This window comes from Oncorhynchus gorbuscha, linkage group LG12 (assembly GCF_021184085.1).
Source record: "Oncorhynchus gorbuscha isolate QuinsamMale2020 ecotype Even-year linkage group LG12, OgorEven_v1.0, whole genome shotgun sequence".
NCBI lineage: Eukaryota > Metazoa > Chordata > Actinopteri > Salmoniformes > Salmonidae > Oncorhynchus > Oncorhynchus gorbuscha.
This window is the reverse complement of record NC_060184.1, coordinates 23,404,409-23,424,699: the sequence shown is the minus strand read 5'-3', so window position 1 is coordinate 23,424,699 and position 20,291 is coordinate 23,404,409. Positions and strand designations below refer to the sequence as shown.

Here is a 20,291-nt window from a genome sequence, read left to right as displayed (position 1 = left end):
GCAACACAGTACAGTATACATGGTATTGGGCTGAATATACTGCATTATGGCCAACCACTTTAATCTACAGTATATCTATAAGAAAACTGTGGGATATAAGAGGCTTCAATCAACTGATGGAAGTGTAGTGATGGTTTCCATAGAGAACGCGTTTCCTCTGGGACATCCATCCCGTGCATGTCAGACATCGCTCACTGCCCATTCAGTAGTCACAATGATTCAGTCCTATTCATCACATTAGAGCAGAAACATCAGGGAGTCTTCACTAGCAGTAGGTTTTGCTCGAAATAAGGAATAATGCAACTATTCAGACGTAATGATTCATTGCCTTCTGTCATGTTAGCATTCCCAATTGCAGAAACAGTCATGCACCCTAGCCAGTGTTGTTGTTACAATGGAACAGAGTTAGAGTTTGCTAGCTTGTAGTCCTAAAAAACAGAAATGTGATTTCTATGATAAATGCTGAAATAAGGTCTGAGGTTAACACAGGCTTAGGAGAGCTTATACAAGTCATTTGACATGACTTTAATGAAATATGAAGCCTTTATGTGCTTATTGTGATTTACATAAATTCATCAAAATTCACAAAAAGTGATCTTAGCTGATAAAGATTATCTCACAGAACATAACGTATAAGATCTCTTAAGCCTGTGTTAACCACAGGCCTTATTTTCTGCATTTATTTCCCCATAGAGCTCACCAGCTTGTAGTCCTTAAAAAGGAAATGAGTTAGTTCTGGTTCGTTCAGACATTCCTGTGGGGGATTGAATGGTATTTGGGATAAACACTGAAAATAAGGTCTGAGTTTAATAGACTACAAGCTTATGAGATAATATCACAGTTAACATGGCCTTTATGAATTATGAAGCCTTTATTTTCTTAATGTGATTATGTAAATGCTTCAAAATTCACAAAAAGTGAGGTTAGCTGATAATCTCATAGAATGTAACGTATAAGATCGCCTAAGTCTGTGTTTACCGCAGACCTTATTTTCTGCATATATCCAAAAACCCTCCAAAAACACATACGGCTTTGACCGACGAGTCATGGTGAAGTTAGTGCCTACAAAAAGACACCATTACTACAATATTTCTCTCTATAGGAGGGACCTGGCTCGGTCCTTGGACGATAGGACAGTCTGATTGGTACTGCACAGATCCGTTGGTAGCCAATAGCTTGTGAATGTGCTGCAGCTGGTGTCATGTCTGCCCCCCCCCCCGGGCACTTGAGGGTGCCAGACTGCCTATCATCTCCTATCCTCCATTACGCACACCTGCCTTCCCTTGTCACACGCATCAGCAATATTGGACTCACCTGGACTCCCTCATCATCTGTTATTACCTCCCCTATATTTGTCAGTTCCCTTGCTCTGTTCCCCGCTTCTGCATGAATTGTTTTTTTGTCTGTATTACTAGTTTGCTGACGCTGTTCCTGTCTCGTTCCATGTCCGTTCCTCATTAAATGTTTGACTCCCTGTACCTGCTTCGTCTCTCCAGCATCAACTCATGTGACAGCTGACCCTGAAAGGTCACGGTGTTAACATAAAAAGTAAGTGGCAGACATTTCTCCAGCCTTTCCAGTCTTGTACACTGTACATTTTCTCCAGGACCTCTAGACGATTCATGGGGTCCCTGCTTCAATCTTGTGGACTCATCAGTTAGTCTGTGCTGTGTGCTGTGTGCTGTGTGCTGTGTGCTGTGTGCTGTGATAGTTCCCTCCGGATGTGAGCTCCAGTGGTTTGCACCAGACAGGTGTGACATCTGTCATCATTGTCCCGGTGCTGACATTTACAGCACCCACAGACTAACCCCAGCATACTCCAACAACTGACCCCACTGCCCTCTGGTTAAATGCAATTGATCAACCTCTCGGGTGAGGCAGCACACAAAGGGTGTGGAAGGATTGCCAAGACGATGGCTGCTCTCCCAGTGCCTGACTGAAAAGGCCCTGTACTGAAGATGATATACTGCTGCTGTACAGCTGCTTCTAAGAGCCTTTAGAGAGTGGCATCAACGCTACTTATCCACCTTCCTCATCTGCCTGCATGAACCAGTGATACTCATCGAACTGAGCAATCATCTCACCTCACCTTGGTCAGCAGCACAGCCACTCCAGTGATGGAGAGAGCTCATTTCTCTCGGGCCAGGCCTGAACACAGAGGTAATCAGGATTCCACTGGTCATGTCTGGGCAGGTTGCCTTTGATTTTCTCCAGATGGCTCTGTGTCATTCATTTGCAAGGGAGAGGTTATGTGATGGAACAGCCTAAATGGCATCCTTGGGACGTCCTTACTCTGACGTCACGTCATTGCCGTTGAAATGTAAAAGGTTAAGGTAAGGGTTATGATTAAAGGTAGGGGTTACGGTTAGGGATAGGGTTAAGGGTAGGGAAGTCCCAAACATCTCGGATAGCACTAACCGTTATGTAATAGCAGGAAAGCATGAAGAAAATGTGTTTCCTAACATCACTCAGTTTTAATAAGAATCCCATCACATCAGGATTGTGATCTGCAGTGAATTTATTCAAGGGTGGTAAAAAACTACAATGCAACAGCAAACTATGTCGGATTGATTATACTATCCAAAGGGCAAGCATTGTCCATGGCCAGTACCAGAGAGATGGAATCTCCTATACCATTACTAATGGTGCCTGCCTGGAGAGGGTATTGTACGGTTAATTAGAGGATTGCTGAAAAAGGACATTCTATGGAAGAGCAAGTTGGGGCTTTCTGAAGAGAAGGGCATACTCAATATAATGCACACCCTCCCCGATTACAAGGTTCCTGGGAACTGTTCGAGATTTATATAGATGCAGTTTGATTGCTTGATTGATAGAGAGGGCATACAGTGCATTGTGCATTGACAAAATCGTTTTTATGCTCGCAGCATTTTTGGTCATAAATGGATTCAAGCGTTTCTTCTGGCCTAACGTACAATATGACACATGTCCCCATAATAACAATAGATTGTCTAGTCATGAAAATCATCTTGGGAGATACAATTATTTGGGGGAAAATGTACTTGCAATGAAACACACTACTCCTCTAATGAAGATTCACCATAACACAGCCAATGCATTCCTACATGTGTACGTACAGGTTAACAATATCTATGTTGCTGGGAGTGGGACATGGGGGATTCCCCCACCTAATTACAGAATAAATATAATCAAAATAGTAGCTAGAGCAGTCCCGAACTGTTGTCTGTGGTACTTCCTTACACAGCCCCAGTCCTCTCAGCACCAAAGCTGTTGTAGGTCTGTGTGAGCAGAGGAGGCTCTCCTGTGACACACCAGGGGACGACGTCAAACTTCAAAGCAACCGTCACAGGGTCCAACTCCCCATAGCATGGTCTCCTGACAGGGATGAGGAGACACCCTCGGTATGACCCTCGGTTACACATTTTTCAGTTAAAAAGCACACTTAAATATGAAGGGAGCATCATATTAATTAAGAATTAAGTGCAAAAAAATATGTTTTCATGATAATATGGCAGTGTGCACACGCCTCGCTGAAATATTTGGTTGTATGTCATGTCACCACAATGCACAGGTGGCACCTTAATAGTAAATGGCTGAAATGGAATTCATTGAATGGTATCAAAGGCATCAAATAATACTCCATTACAGTCATTATTATGAGCCGTCCTCCCCTCACCAGCCTCCTGTTCTACAAGGGACACTTACACAGCGATGAATAATGCATGTGTACAGCTCTCTGCACTTTGGGCAAATGTCAAGATGATAGGACCATGTAGCATTACTCAGCACTGTGTGATGCTGCCAACAGGTCAGGAGGCTCTGTTCCAGTGCCAGGTCCCTGGTGTAAGACATTGCCACTCTTAGCTTTCACCAAATCTGCTACATTATGAAGCAGATGGACGTACATACGCTCACGCACACACTAACACTCACAAACACGCCTGGGTTAGGTTATGGTTAGTGTGAGGGTTGAGCATGGATGTGGACATGAAAGTAGGGTTAGGGAATATTGGGGAAATATTTGACTCATGGTGCAGGAACCCGCTTCCAGGTAGCTCCTGCTCAATTTAACCACTGCAAACAAACACACACCCTCTAAGGACAATTGCATGCATATTAATTATCCTCTTGCATTCTATGTTCTCTGAGAGTCTGTCACTGGGTCTCCTTAGGGGATGACATGAAACATGCAGAGAGAGAGTAAGAGAGAGAGAGAGCAAAATAAAAGGATTGCTAAACTCACATATAAACTCAGCAAAAAAGAAACATCCTCTCACTGTCAACTGCGTTTATTTTCAGCAAACTTAACATGTGTAAATGTTTGTATGAACATAACAAGATTCAACAACTGAGATATAAACTGAACAAGTTCCACAGACATGTGACTAACAGAAATGGAATAATGTGTCCCTGAACAAGGGGGGGGTCAAAATCAAAAGTAACAATCAGTATCTGGTGTGGCCACCAGCTGCATTAAGTACTGTAGTGCATCTCCTCCTCATGGACTGCACCAGATTTGCCAGTTCTTGCTGTGAGATGTTACCCCACTCTTCCACCAACAGGTCCCAGACGTGCTCAATGGGATTGAGATCCGTGCTCTTCGCTGGCCATGGCAGAACACTGACATTCCTGTCTTGCAGGAAATCACACACAGAATGAGCAGTATGTCTGGTTGCATTGTCATGCTGGAGGGTTATGTCAGGATGAGCCTGCAGGAAGGGTCCCACATGAGGAAGGAAGATGTCTTCTCTGTAACGCACAGCGTTGAGATTGTCTGCAATGACAACAAGCTCAGTCCGATGATGCTGTGACACACCGCCCCAGACCAAGATGGACCCTCCACCTCCAAATCGGATCCCGCTCCAGAGTACAGGCCTCTATGTAACGCTCATTCCTTTGATGATAAAGGCGAATCCGACCATCACCCCTGATGAGACAAAACCGCGACTCGTCAGTGAAGGACACTTTTTGTGTCTGGTCCAGCGATGGTGGGTTTGTGCCCATAGGCAACATTGTTGCCGGTGATGTTTGGTGAGGACCTGCCTTACCACAGACCTACAAGCCCTCAGTCCTGTCTCTCTCAGCCTATTGCGGACAGTCTGAACACTGATGGAGGGATTGTGCGTTCCTGGTGTAACTCGGGCAGATGTTGCCATTCTGTACCTGTCCCGCGGGTGTGATGTTCGAATGTACCGATCCTGTGCAGGTGTTGTTACACGTGGTCTGCCACTGCGAGGACGATCAGCTATCCATCCTGTCTTCCTGTAGCGCTGTCTTAGGCGTCTCACTGTATGGACATTGCCATTTATTGCCGTGGCCACATCTGCAGTCCTCATGCCTCCTTGCAGCATGCCTAAGGCACGTTCACGCAGATGAGCAGGGACCCTGGGCATCTTTCTTTTGGTGTTTTTCTGAGTCAGTAGAAAGACCTCCTTGGTGTCCTAAGTTTTCATAAATGTGACCTTAATTGCCTACCGTCTGTAAGCTGTTTGTGTCTTAACGACCGTTCCACAGGTACATGTTCATTAATTGTTTATGGTTCATTGAACAAGCATGGGAAACAGTGTTTTAAACCATTTACAATGAAGATCTGTGAAGTTATTTGAATTATTATGAATTATCATTGAAAGACACGGCCCTGAAAAAGGGAGTTTATATAGAGAGAGAGATATAGAGATAGAGACAGACAGACAGCAGTGCCGTTGGCCCATGATGCATGCCATTCCAACACTATGGTCAGAGCAGAATGCCACAATGTTGCTTCAATATCTAGGACACACAACCACAGGCGTAGCCCACCCTTATAGCTGGCACACTATCTGGGGTCTGTCAGCAAGACAAGTGTGACGGTCTCATTCCTCCATCTCTTCCATGGACGGAACAGCTCACACGGTGCCCTGACACACAGCTCTCTCCCCACTCATCACATTCAGAGGGGACAATTAGCTGAAGTCTGGTGAATCTGGTCATCATCTAATTACTACTGGCACCACCATCTATCTCGTTAACTGGAGAACTGTGTCAATTACTCAGCTGGTGGTTTGTCCCCAACCTTAAGAGTTAGAGTGGAACTTTTAATATTGGTTAAGGTGGTATTGTAAGGAAACATACTTCTGTCTGTCTCTCAGTACCCTGTTCTCATTGACAGTCAGAGGAGGACTGATTGTGAGTTGTGATCTGAGCTCGTGACTCCACTCATTTTGAATGTACATTGCGACGCACCCTGTCTATGGCCCCTTGTCGACATAGATGAGGTCATTGCTAATTGATGCCATGATAGAGCTGCAGACTCAACTCATCCAATTAACACATCACTCCAATAATTGATTGGGCTGAAACAGCCCATGGGCGGACATGGTCAAATGAAAGTTGTGCTCAGAACATCTTCCAGCAGAATCTTCTGCTTTGGTCCAAATAAAACATAAGGTCTCCCTGTCTCTCATTTCTCAGCACATTATAGCAGAACAGTCATCAAATATTAAGACATGAATAGGCATTTAATTTATCTGTCAGGCACCAAGGTCTCATCAAATGTCACTGTTCCCTGTTTATTTATCCTTTCTCTTCCTGGTCCCTTCGATAATCTTAGTATGCTGTCCTCTAGAGCACAGGGCAGAGGTTCAAAAAAGCACTGAAGCTAAAACAGATGGAGAGAGCCCTGGGGTGTTTTAGTACCCAGTATGCTGTTTAGGATGGATCGTGTGCCCTGGAGGGCGTGTGTGTGTGTGTGTGTGTGTGTGTGTGTGTGTGTGTGTGTGTGTGTGTGTGTGTGTGTGTGTGTGTGTGTGTGTGTGTGTGTGTGTGTGTGTCTGCATGTGTGTGTCCTGCAGAGACTGGAAGGCTGTGACGGATTATATTAGGCGCTCAGAACACAGGACGAAGATGAAAACTGTAATATTCATAGACAACAACAGAGACAGTAAAGCACAGACCTCTAATAAAACACTGACAGTTACTTCACACGTATCCCCAAGTCCCAACACACAAATCCCCAACCTACATGAGAGCTGCCTGCCAGGCAGCATGAGTCATCTCAATGTGCATAATCTATTCATTTCCCCCAAGTCGTCCCAATAATCTTCTGAACTCTATTAGCTCTCTCAGATCGCTGCTGTGTCATGGTGTGAACTGAGCCTTAGCCATTCTGGTCTAGAAACCACACAGTACACACTCCTCCCTCAAAAAGCAACCTCCCTCCCTGTCCTCCCCACTCCTTCTCGGAGCCTCATCCAATAGGAACGCCACAGGAAAGCATCCTCGGCTTCATCCCAGACTCAGTGGGACACGGGCTGTAACCTGACAGCAAACACAGAATAAGCTCCATGCTGATTTGCATAAAGGAAAAACACATGAAATTGACTTCTTCAAAAAGCAATTTGCAAATAAGATACACATTCAGCAGATGATATACTGAATGTCTCTCTGCGTAGCTATTTCAATACCAGCAGTGTCTTGTATTTTTTTTTTAACCAATATTCAGAACATGGAGAAAATTAAAGAGAGTGGCTTCCCTGGTGGCTCTGATCTGTAGAACAGTTAGACGGTTATAAATCAAGTCGACATTTAGACTGCAGAGGAGAGAAAGGAGAATGGGTATCTGAAAAAGGAGAACTGGACATCATCAATAAACTGAAGAAAGTCCCAAAATTCACTTTTAGGTATTCACTTAACATCAATTGTCTCTTAGTTTGTTTTCATAACCTTTTGATTGCTCACATCAGGCCTAAAATAATGCATTTCCAATATACTGTATCAGTAGTAGTTTTGCTGGATGCTGGTTAATCCTCTCTAATGCCTGCAATCCTGGTCAATCCCCGTAGCTCCAACAGCTGTGTGACTGTGGCTGCCAGATTAGAGCACTACCCATGGAGCGGCAACACACTGATGCATAGCAGCCCCTGCTGGAGCACAGTTCATATCAGCCCCGCGGTGTCAGTGATACTGCATAAACATATTTTTCCCTCCTGGGCGAATGTTTAATGAGTATTTCAATTCAGAGGTTCACCTCTCCAGAAAACACACAAAAACAAACAACAAATAATAGAAAATGTGTAGAACAACAGACATTGAGGTAGACAAGTCTTTAGAGGTACAGAAGATGAGTATTAAACACTCACTAAGGACTAATATACATACATAATCAGCTATAAATATCAAGTATATGGCCAAAGAGACATTTAGTTGGTCTAGGTTGGAAATAGTTAACTTTACTGAAAAATATAAATGCAACATGCAACAATTTCAAAGGTTTTACTGAGTTACAGTTCATATCAGGAAATCAGTCACTACAAATAAATAAATTAGGCGTTAATCTATGGATTTCACATGACTGGGAATATAGATACCTTAAAAAAAAGTGGATCAGAAAACCATTCAGTATCTGGTGTGACATCTCCTTTGCATTGAGTTGATCAGATTGTGGTCTGTGGAATGTTGTCCCCTTCCTCTTCAATGGCTGTGCGAAGTTGCTGGATATTGACGGGAACTGGAACACGATGTTGTACACGTCGATCCAGAGCATCCCAAACATGCTCAATGGGTGACAATGGGTGACATGTCTCGTGAGTATGCAGAGTATGCAGAGTATGCAGGTGAGTATGCAGAGTATGCAGGTGAGTATGCAGCTTCCAGTATTTGTGTCCTTGCAACATGGGGCTGTGCATTGTCATTCTGAAACATGAGATGATGGCGGTGGATGAATGGCACGACAATGGGCCTCAGGAACTCGAATGCACAGAGACACCATGACAAGTTGCTATTGATAAAATGCAATTATGTTCGTTGTCTGTAGCTTATACCATAACCCCACCGCCACCATGGGCCACTATTTTCACACCGGTGACATCAGCAAACTGCTCGCCCACACGATGGCATACATGTGGTCTGTGGTTGTGAGGGCAGTTGGACATACTGTCAAATGATCTAAAATGACGTTGGATGCAGCTTATGGTAGAGAAATGAACATTCAATATTCTAGCTCGGGTGGACATTCCTGCAGTCAGCATGCCAATTGCACGCTCCCTCAAAACTTGAGACATATGTGGCATTGTGTTGTGTGACAAAACTGCACATTTTAGAGTGGCCTTTTATTGTCCCCAGCACAAAGTGCACCTGTGTAATGACCATGCTGTTTAATCAGCTTCTTGATATGCCACACCTGTCAGGTGGATGGATTATCTTGGCAAAAGAGAAATGCTCACTTACAGGGATGTACACAAATTTATGCACAAAATTTGAGAGAAATAAGCTTTTTGTGTGTATGGAACATTTATGTGATGTTTTATTTCAGCTCATGAAACATGGGACCAACACTTTATATGGCATGTTTAATATTGTTGTTCAGTGTAGGGATAGATAAAATCCCTCATAGCTATTACTGTGTATATCTTGGTTGTGCTACCACCCTGTGTCCTTAGTTCACAACTGTATACAGTACATTACCTAGCTTTAGATGGACCTCAATTCAATTTATTAAGTGATTATTTGAGAAATAGCGACCATTTCTATTATTGGTCTACATGTCCCTGAACAATTAACATTCATTAGCCTCCTAAGAACAATGCTCACAAGCTTACATTCGGACTATATTGATAAAAGTCACCTTGTCCGAGAGAGATTTTTATGGTTATCAAAACGTCACGCCAGAGTAAGCCTACACAAAACACAGACCTTATTTGAAGTGTTTATAAAATTTCCAATGGGAAAAATTTGCGGTGGAAAAAATACTGGAACCATTTCTGCACCAATTTGTAAGTCGCTCTGGATAAGAGCGTCTGCTAAATGACTTAAATGTAAATGTAAATTTCTCTTTTCGACCGCTAGGTTTTATGGGTGTTATGACACCTCCACTGCGGCGCTCTATTCCAAAAGGTAGGTTTAACAGAGCAAGTGAAACATGATCATACAGATCACCCATATATTGCCAATAATGCTATTTAGGCCTATATAGGATTTGTAAAGTCATCAACAGCTATTGTTTTAATTCAACTAAAATAGACAATACCTAGTTCTAGGGTTTCAAGCTCTGATTGATTACAAATTAATCATTTATATTTATTCACATCTCAATCTCAACCAAAAATCAAATCAAACGTCATTTAAAGTTTGATTTAATTTAGTCCTATTCTTTAACTGATCGTTTTGATTGAGATGGAGATGTGAAGCCAACATATAAATTATTAATTTGTAGACAAACTGGAATTAAAGCCCGACTAAGTCAGTGGCACAGATGGAACTATCCAAACATATATATATATTTTTTGTGCCAACAAAAGCTAACACTGAAAGGGTTTTGATACTCTTCTGCCACCTAGTGGATAATAGCTATACACACAGTTTCACTTGGAAGTGGTTTGTATCCCAATCATTACAAATTTACAGATAGAAAATTAAGCCAGGGAGGCAGTCAAATCTAAGATTTTCAATGAATTCTGAGTGTGAGACAGTTCTGAATTTCCTCTGATAATCACATATTGACCGTCAGACACATTTGACCTGGTCTGGAAGCACTAATATAAATGATGTCGAGGTCATTTCAGAATGAAAACACCAAAAATGCTTGATATTAAAGATTGTTTTATTCACAATAGAAGTGTAACAAATATAGTTTATGAAACATTTTGCTGCTCATTTAATATCATTTAAGCTCATAAGATTTATATAAATGTATAATGGCATATTTGCCAGAATGGAATATTTACATTTCAATAACAAACCACACACAAAAAAACAGAACAGAACAATTCCTCACAAAATTAAACTTGCATATAAACTATTAAATGTAAACCAAAATAAACTATGTGCAATGGAATGATTATCAGCATTATTGTACCATTTACATTTGAGGTTGTTTCACAAAACCATTAACAAGAGATTCACAAATAAAAGGCATTGTAATGTGAGAGATCATCAACACAATATTCAACCACAAAGTCAATTTGAAATAAACAGCACGTCTTCTAGTCTGCATATCTGAAACAAAGATGAAAGGAAATGGTTCATATGTCATGTGTTAGCATTTTACAGCGACTTGAAGTTTCTCAGTATCACTACGAGTAATCTCTGCTGCTCCCTAAAGCTGCAACAGTCAGGAGAACCACTTAGGCTCTCCGACAGTGCAGAGATGGTGAATGCAGCAATTTCATATCTACAGTGTATCACAGTGTATAGTGACGCTCTTCCCTGGAGCCGGAATGGCTACCGAACTGAACTAGGTAGTAGGGATGTCAGCCTACATGGATATCACAGTTTCTCTCATTAACATTGCTTCCTCCAGTAAGGTAAACAGGTATTATTATTATGTCTTAAAGAATGCTGTAGAAAGCAGAGTTTGGCTCCAGTAGTGGGCTGATATCAGCTTCTCAAACCTCTTGTCTGGTCTATCCTCTAATGTAAGAAAATGACTTCAACCATGACGAAGGCCCTTCTTCAAGACCTCTTGATCCTACCCCGTTTATTTCCCAATAAGATGTACTGTATGTGGACATCAGTGGCCCCTGACTGTGAAAGATTGACACTACAGAAGAACAGGACCACGAGACCTAGTTTGATTGATACAAATCCGCTCCCCTTTAACTTTGCCTTTATGATGAGACAACAGAGTGGTTTGATGGGTCCTGTGGTCACCTGAAAATCTATTTCTGAGTGTCCATAAGCTTCCATGTTCATAAGTGTGTTGGAGCGTGTGAGTGTGTAGTGTGTAGTTCTGAATACGATATGCATGTACAGTGTGACCACTTCGATGTATTTATCATCTGGTCTTCATACAGTATTCAGCATGTATGTTCATATGTGAGTGTATGCCATCAGTGTAGTGGACATACAACCTTCCTTGCATCTTCTCATTGCATTTCAACACAACTAAACAACTCCTCTTTGTGCTTCCTCTTCTTCTGAACTGACTAACAGCTTCCTCTGATTGGTACCACCAGAGCCATATATTTTAGAGAGTTGGGCAAACTACGAATTTGGAATATCTCTTGTCCTAGACATTCTGTTACATATCATTATTTAAATATTCCCTATGCAACATAAATGGGGAACTAACATGGCTGCCATAGAATGTTGGGGTGTCATGTAAATGCCTCATAATGCAGGGACCTCAATGTCCCACCTCTTTAAATAGATTGCTCTGGGTACCACGACACATTGTTTCAGCATTTTGTGCTGTCCAGAAGAAAGGAACAAAAAATACATCTCAACAAACAAATTTAGAACAACAAAAAGGTAAAATAATCTTCAGTTCACATTTGATGGTACATTCATACGATGCATTCGTTACATATGATTGACTCCCAAATTCTTGGTCTGATTCTGCCCTTGTCTCCCTCCCGTCTCCCGAATAATCCACCTAAACAACAACACAGGGCCCATTCTCTCCACAGTGCAACCAAGGTGCCTGATGCCAAACCTTCCTTCCTATGTACTATGGAATAAATTAACAGCAAAGCAACTATTTTACATCACATGGATTAATGTCTCTACCACCTGTAATAAAGGAACAAACAAACAAAACAAAGCACATGTCAACTTTGTCAATTAAAAAACAAAGGAACATGATGATGGGGGTGGGGGACAAGGCTGAATGAATTGATGACATGTTGGTAGAAGGAATTAACTCTACTGTCCACACGTTCCATACTTCAGGAGGAAGGGAACAGATAGATAGTCAACATTTCTACTTCTTTAAAAACAGAGGTTGTTCTCAGTGCAGGTCTTTTCCCATCAAGGTACTTCATCTCCTTTAATACTCTATGTTGACCTGCTACACTCATCTGACTGGACAGGTGTATTACTGGTGTTCAACACCAGATGGCAGTGTGGTAGAGGAGGTGACAAAGCACTCAATCAACCATGCCATCTGAACAATGATGGTACCTACCTACCGGTTTCAATTAAAAACCTTGCCATTTGCCTGAACTGCTTATTTGATAGACCATTTAGACTGAAAGGCACTAGTTAAGATTTGACTATCAAGCAGGTGAGAACCAAGCTCTGGGTCTTAAACAGAAATCCACCTAAATGGTCCATTGTTAAAGTGTGACTAAAATCATACTTACGATATGAACGACACAAATGTGATATGTTGATTGACATTGATCTATTGTCAGTCACACCCACAAACACATACCTCAAATGGTGGAAAGAACGAAAGAAAATAAATGACAAAGCTTTCTTCAAATCAGTATGGCTTTTTTTGGAGTGACAGCAAATCTTACAGCGCAGTGTCCTGTTCTCCTCACAGAGGAGGGTAGATTTACAGCACTGGGAGGGGGGAGCATGCAGACTATCTTTACAAGATGACAAGAGGAGAACTCTTGGATGAGGTGGTTCCTCCCAGTCCCCAGTAGGGGGCAGTCTGGCTCTGGAGAGGCAGGCAGCCGGTCCGGTTCCATCTGGTCTGGTCAGGGACTCCAAAACAGGAGAGTCCAGTCTGCCAGGGAAGCGGCCTGCCTGAGTGAGCTCCACCCATGGTGGGGGAGGAGTAAGAGACAGCTCCGCCCACTGCTCAGAAGGGGAGGGGGTAGAGGAGTTTGGTGGTGGGAGGGGTCAGGGGGGGATCCAGGAGGACCACTCTACTCCAGCTGGCTGGGCTTGTCTGTCATCTCCTTCCTAATGACAGGGAGGGGGTGGGCCTCAGTGTTGAACACCCAGTGCTCCAAGGGAAGATGGTCATCATCAGAGAAGAGCAGGTACAGGTATCTGAGAGAGAGATAGATAGATAGATAGATAGATAGAGAGAGAGACTCAACTTAGCGCAAACACTCATATGTGATCAACAAAACATGAGGACCTCAGACCGACCACTTACTTAAACCAACAACCTCAAGTCCTAGTTGAGTTCTGACTGATGCAATCATGGACAACATCTACTAGATGTCTGAGAGTGTCAGAGACGGCGGTGGGCCGGGGGTGGTCTAACGAAGACACGTCCCAAAACCAACTCAGGGAACAACCAGTTCAGGAGCTCTCCCATGCCAATGTTTCCCTGCCAAGCTTGGGGAGAGCCAAGCCAACAATGCAAATCAATGAATAAATAAAAATGACAAAAGACTAAACAATTTCTGTTTCCTTTGGCAGAAAACAGCAGCTTGGTCACCGCATGCCAAAAGCTTTCGCACTCGGCATTAAGTTTTTGTGAGTGAACCGGTCGCAAATGAAAAGTTGATTCCAGAACCAACGGTTGGGGGACGAGTGGAGGTGGATCTATACCCTACACGTCCTTAATCAGGTACAGAGGTGACAATTGTTGCAACCAAATTACGCCATGCCCACCCCGAGTCCCCACGGTGACCTTGCGGACACCACTCCATGTTCAGAGAGAGAGATTCAAAGACTCAATCATGGACACTCGTGACAGTTGTGGCTGCTTCACATGATGTATTGTTGTCTCTACCTTCTTGCCTTCATGCCGTTGTCTGTCCCCAATGATGTTGTACCATGTTTTGTGCTGCTGCCATGTGGTGTCGCTACCATGCTGTGTTGTCATGCGTTGCTACCATGCTGTGTTGTTGTTTTAAGTCTCTCTTTTATGTAGTGTTGTGGTGTCTCTTGTCGTGATGTGTGTTTTGTCCTATATTTAGTTATTTAATTAATTGAGGCCTTTTGCCTTTTGGTGGGCCGTCATTGTAAATAAGAATTTGTTCTTAACTGCCTTGCCTCGTTAAATAAAGATGAAACCAAAATAAATAAAGATGGAGAATGAGACAAGGAGAGAAAGGAGAGGTGGCTCCAGATGTTACAGGGATGATTAAAGGCCGTGGGTGGGAGAGTCCAGGCACTCCTCCCAACAGTTAAACCACACCTGACCTACCAGATCTAGAAACAGCTAGGGGGAGGAACATTGAGTCCATCACAGTCAGTGAGCCCCCAGTGTTCTCAGAACTCAAGTGATTACTCAAAACTCAAAGCCCCATTGCATTACACTAGGAATTATGAATAAAAGTAAAATAACTCATTAAGTCACAGCATAGCATCCCTCTTTAACAGTGTCTCGTGTCCTAATACTGGGAACAAAGTGAACATCGGGAGGGCTTTTGGGCCCCTTCATGTTGACAAGTGCTTAGTATTTGATCTGGGGGAACATGTTAATGCAGTAGACCACGGAAACAAGCCCACAGCACAGTCCACCTCTCTGGGAAGGAACAGGAGGAGACAGCAAAGCAATCAGCCAGATATACACTGTTGTCAGAGTCATCATTACTAATGTGACCTCACTCTAAGAGAGGAAGGAGGAGGACCCTGGCTATGAGGCAGAAATAAATGGAGAAAGGGAGGAGAGAGGAGAAAGGAGAGGGGAGACAGGAAGAGAGGGTGAGAGAGGTAAAGAGAAGCAGAACAAAATGGAGTGGAAGAAAGTAGGGAGTGAGGGAGAGCCAGTGTCTAATAGATGGATTTCGCAAGCATCAGTAAACAAGACATTTGGGGAGGCCTGGGATCTGGAGACCCTATTCGCCAAATTGCATCACTTTCCACCACCATTAAATACTACAGACGTTTGAACGGCTCTATTAAGCGGTGGGACTCACACAGCGTTTCATAGCAGCATCAGTCAGAGGCAGATTAGCCCGGGGGTTTGACCACAAAAGGAAAATAAACACCAACATCAAAGTGCTGCACAGTTATTAAATGCACAGGAGGGTGAAAACATATTTAACTTTTCTGTCAAGCAAGTCTCCCTCCCTCACTTAGCCTCTTATCCTTACTCTAGCCCAACCTTGAACCTATCATCTTTCCATCTCTCTCTTCATCTTCCTACCCCGCTTTCCCTTTCTTTCTCTCCCTCTCTCCTGCATGCAGCTTGTTGTTATCTCACTGTGTCATGGTGACGTGGCTGTGGCTACCGTACCTAGCCCCGGGGCAGAGCAGTGCCAAGCAGGGGAGGGACACAGAGCAGAGCGGGGACACAAAGAAGAGCAGGGACACAGAGCCCATGACCTCTCTATAAGGTCACACCAGAGTGCTGTGACAAGGTTCCAACAAGAGGGGAGCAAAACAACACCACTGACCCTCAATAGAAACAAAACAACACCACTGACCCTCAATGGAAACAAAACAACACCACTGATCCTCAATAGAAACAAAACAACACCACTGACCCTCAATGGAAACAAAACAACACCACTGACCCTCAATAGAAACAAAACACCACCACTGACCCTCAATAGAAACAAAACACCACTGATCCTCAATAGAAACAAAACACCACCACTGATCCTCAATAGAAACAAAACAACACCACTGACCCTCAATAGAAACAAAACAACACCACTGACCCTCAATAGAAACAAAATAACACCACTGACCCTCAATAGAAACAAAATAACACCACTGACCCTCAATAGAAACAAAACAACACCACTGATCCTCAATAGAAACAAAACACCACTGATCCTCAATAGAAACAAAATAACACCACTGACCCTCAATAGAAACAAAACACCACTGATCCTCAATAGAAACAAAATAACACCACTGACCCTCAATAGAAACAAAATAACACCACTGATCCTCAATAGAAACAAAACACCACCACTGATCCTCAATAGAAACAAAACACCACTGATCCTCAATAGAAACAATACACCACCACTGACCCGCAATACAAACAAAACAACACCAGACTCACAATAGAAACAAAACACCACTGATCCTCAATAGAAACAAAACACCACCGCTGACCCGCAATAGAAACAAAACACCACCACTGACCCTCAATAGAAACAAAACACCACTGATCCTCAATAGAAACAAAATAACACCACTGACCCTCAATAGAAACAAAACACCACCACTGACCCTCAATAGAAACAAAACACCACTGATCCTCAATAGAAACAAAATAACACCACTGACCCTCAATAGAAACAAAACAACACCACTGACCCTCAATAGAAACAAAACACACCACTGACCCTCAATAGAAACAAAACACCTCACAAAACACCACTGATCCTCAATAGAAACAAAACAACACCACTGACCCTCAATAGAAACAAAATAACACCACTGATTCTCAATAGAAACAAACCCTCAATAGAAACAAAACACCACTGATCCTCAATAGAAACAAAACAACACCACTGATCCTCAATAGAAACAAAATAACACCACTGACCTCAATAGAAACAAAACACCACTCACCCTCAATAGAAACAAAACACCACTGATCCTCAATAGAAACAAAACAACACCACTGACCCTCAATAGAAACAAAACACCACTCACCCTCAATAGAAACAAAACACCACTGATCCTCAATAGAAACAAAACAACACCAATGACACTTAACAGAACCCATAGAGTGGGGGGTTAATGCTCTCTCAGACCAGGATTAGACTGTAAAAAAGACAGATCCATCTATACACCATTCTATAGTCCATCTACTCCTCAGGCATTCTGCTCTTATCAATGGTGAAAGTGGAGAGGAGACAGAGAGAAATTGAATTGAGAGGGGGGGGTATAATGGGCTCAGTAAAAGCGCTCTGTCTGTCTGCCTGCCTGCCACCGCCGCCTCCTCTTATCTATCTCTGTGTGTGACTGCTGCTATCTCTGAGAAGACTGCTGAGGTCCCTGTAGTCCACAGCACACTGTCTGCCTGTCTGTCTGAGCCGGCCGTGACAATACAATACACCCAGGACGTCAGTAGTTTCTCCTCAGAGGCCCGCAGGCACAGCACAGACAGAGGTAGAGTACTCAGTGGGGGAAGGACATTTTTCTACTTCTGATCTGTTTTGAAGTGTTCAAACAAACTGAATGTCAGGAATACAACATAAAGAGACGTCTGTTTTTCAGGGTGTGATGAAATTCTAGAGCAGATCTTAGATGTCATTTTCCCCCTCTTACTAGCTCGGACTATGCTGATAGCTACTTTATTGAGGAAAACTGTACTTACTTCAAATCAAATCAAAGTTTATTTGTCACATGTGCCAAATACAACAGGTGTAGGTAGACCTTACAGTGAAATTCTTACTTACAAGCCCTTAACCAACAATGCAGTTTTAGAAAAATAAGTCATGAAAGTATTTACTAAAATAAACTGAAATAGTAAAAAAAGAAGAAAATAGAAAAGTAACAAATAATTAAAGTGCTGCAGTAAAATAACAGTAACGAGGCTATATACAGGGGTGACTGGTACAGAGTCAATATGCGGGGGTACAGGTTAGTCGAGGTAATTGAGGTAATATGTACATGTAGGTAGAGGTAGTGACTACGCATAGCCAATAAAAAGAGAGTAGCAGCAGCTAAAATATTTGGGTTGGGGGGGGGACACTGCAAATAGTCTGGGTAGCCATTTGATTAGCTGTTCAGGAGTCTTATGGCTTGGGGATAGAAGCTGTTAGTTAAGAAGCCTTTTGGACCTAGACTTGGCGCTCTGGTACTGCTGTGATATGTGGGTCTTCCACCCAGCAATCTTAAGATGAATGCACTAACTGTAAGGGAATCTGGATAAGAGCATCTGCTAAATGACTCAAATGTAAAGGCAAGGTGAAAGTTGTAATGCTCGGTACCCAAATGCCTCTATGCAGAATGACAGTGTGTGACTAGAGGGTCTTACTTGAGTGTCTCGGCCAGGTAGAAGCTCTGCTGGACGTCATCATGGTTGGGGCTGGAGGCGTAGACGTCCCGCACTCCACTGTAGCCCCCCTCCACACGACAGTGCTTCTCCAGAGCCTGAGAGACACAGAGAAAACAGATCGTAGACGGGGGACAAGAATGTGAGAGCGGAGGGAGAAGTGTTGAGCTGACTCTGTTCTTATGTCAGTGTGTTGGAGATGTATGCACGGTGCTAGCTAGTTGCTGAGTAGGCACATTTCAATTCAGTGTGGCTGCTCTGCCTGGGGGTAGGGGGGAAGAGGAGAGGAGAAGAGGGGAGGCTGCCTTAGGCACAATGACTCAGGGAGAAAACAGGGCTGATGAGGAAGGGACTGGGGCTGTAGCGCTCACACATCCAGTCTGGCTGAACAAGGTTGAGGTACAATATCTGCAGGCAGGTAGAGAGGCAGGCTGATTTATGGCTAACACAAGGCCCATCATAGGTAATCTCATGTCATTAGTGGATACAATTACACAGCTCTGGGATCTGGGCAATCAGCATTGCCACTGTTCTGTTGCAGCATGGCAATGATACAGCAGACAGGGGAGAGTGACAGAGAGAGAGGGAGAGCAAAAGAAAGAGCGAGAGAGAGAAAGGAAGAGTCTCAGAGGTTTTGGAGACTCCTGCACTCAGAACTAGCCATGCGTAGACCTGAATGAGTCTACAGATCACAGTGATCAGGGGTCTATTGGAATGCCTTTTCACTGTGATTTCAGGGGAAGTCTCTTCTCAGTGGAGGTTAAGAAGGGACAGAGTGACACAAACATGACAGGAAGGACTGTGGTGGAATAGTTATGATGGATGATGGGTACTGTAGTTTAGGCTTGGGTGATATACCGTATATCAGGGTATTTGTAAATAGCCATGGCATGATTTTTTAAATACCAGGCAATTTTCAATACATTTGAAATAAATGCAGTCAACTCGTGCAATGCGGTAGGAGATAAAGCAGATCGCGTTATTACTTTGTTCCCCAACACCGTCGAGTCAGTCGCGTGTTTGTTTGTAAACAGCACAACAGGAGAAAGCGGGAGCAGGTGAGTCCAGCTGTGCTTTGTTTTAAATTAAACAGTGTTTTTTTGCTTCAATAGAGTGATTAAGGACGTGCAACTATAGTTTTCCGACACAGGAATTACATTAGAACAACACATTCGATATAAAATAACTTCATTTTCATCAGATGACAATAAGAAACGCAACACTATTTGGCGAGAAGCCACACAAGAAAAAAAGCAAGGTCATTTTAGAAAAAACAATGCATGGGCATCATATTTCAACTGTTCAGGCCTATCACAGAAAGAATGTAGCCAGCTCCATTTCCTAATGTTTTGCTTAAGTTAATCTTGCATTTTAACAAAGAAAAATAGGCTGGCTACACTGAGAAAAGTACTGGAGAAAAGAAGCCCCACATCTGCTGATAAAATGCCCGTTAGTGAATTCTCATCCGAGTTCAGAAGTGCAACTGAAGCACAAATGAGTCCGAAACCAAGCAGAAATTACGCAGCAAGATTTATATTCTTTTCCTGAGTGAAAAACGCAGAATTGTGTGTTAACCCAACTTAAGTTTAACTTGGCATCTAAGTAAGTGCCTCAATTAATAAGATGATGGGGCGTTATATCGTCTCAGCTTTCTGACGTGTTTGAGAAGTCAAAGCCTTTTGGATGAGTTCCACTGTTCCCATCTTAAATTTCTCTTTTTATTGGCCAGTCTGTCTTT

General features: G+C 43.0%; 1 protein-coding gene across 1 annotated transcript in view; it reads right to left on the bottom strand.

The window, feature by feature from the left end:
* Positions 1 to 10,537: 10,537 nt before the first annotated feature.
* LOC123990726 (mannosyl-oligosaccharide 1,2-alpha-mannosidase IA-like) overlaps positions 10,538 to 20,291 on the bottom strand; it is a 171,708-nt gene continuing 161,954 nt past the window's right edge. Inside the window, exons 11-12 of the mRNA XM_046291536.1 lie at positions 18,536 to 18,651; positions 10,538 to 13,680 (exon numbers count right to left, since the gene is read on the bottom strand). Of these exons, the coding sequence (XP_046147492.1) occupies positions 13,554 to 13,680; positions 18,536 to 18,651 (243 nt within the window). The 3' untranslated portion in view covers positions 10,538 to 13,553. The remainder of the gene's footprint in view (positions 13,681 to 18,535; positions 18,652 to 20,291) is intronic.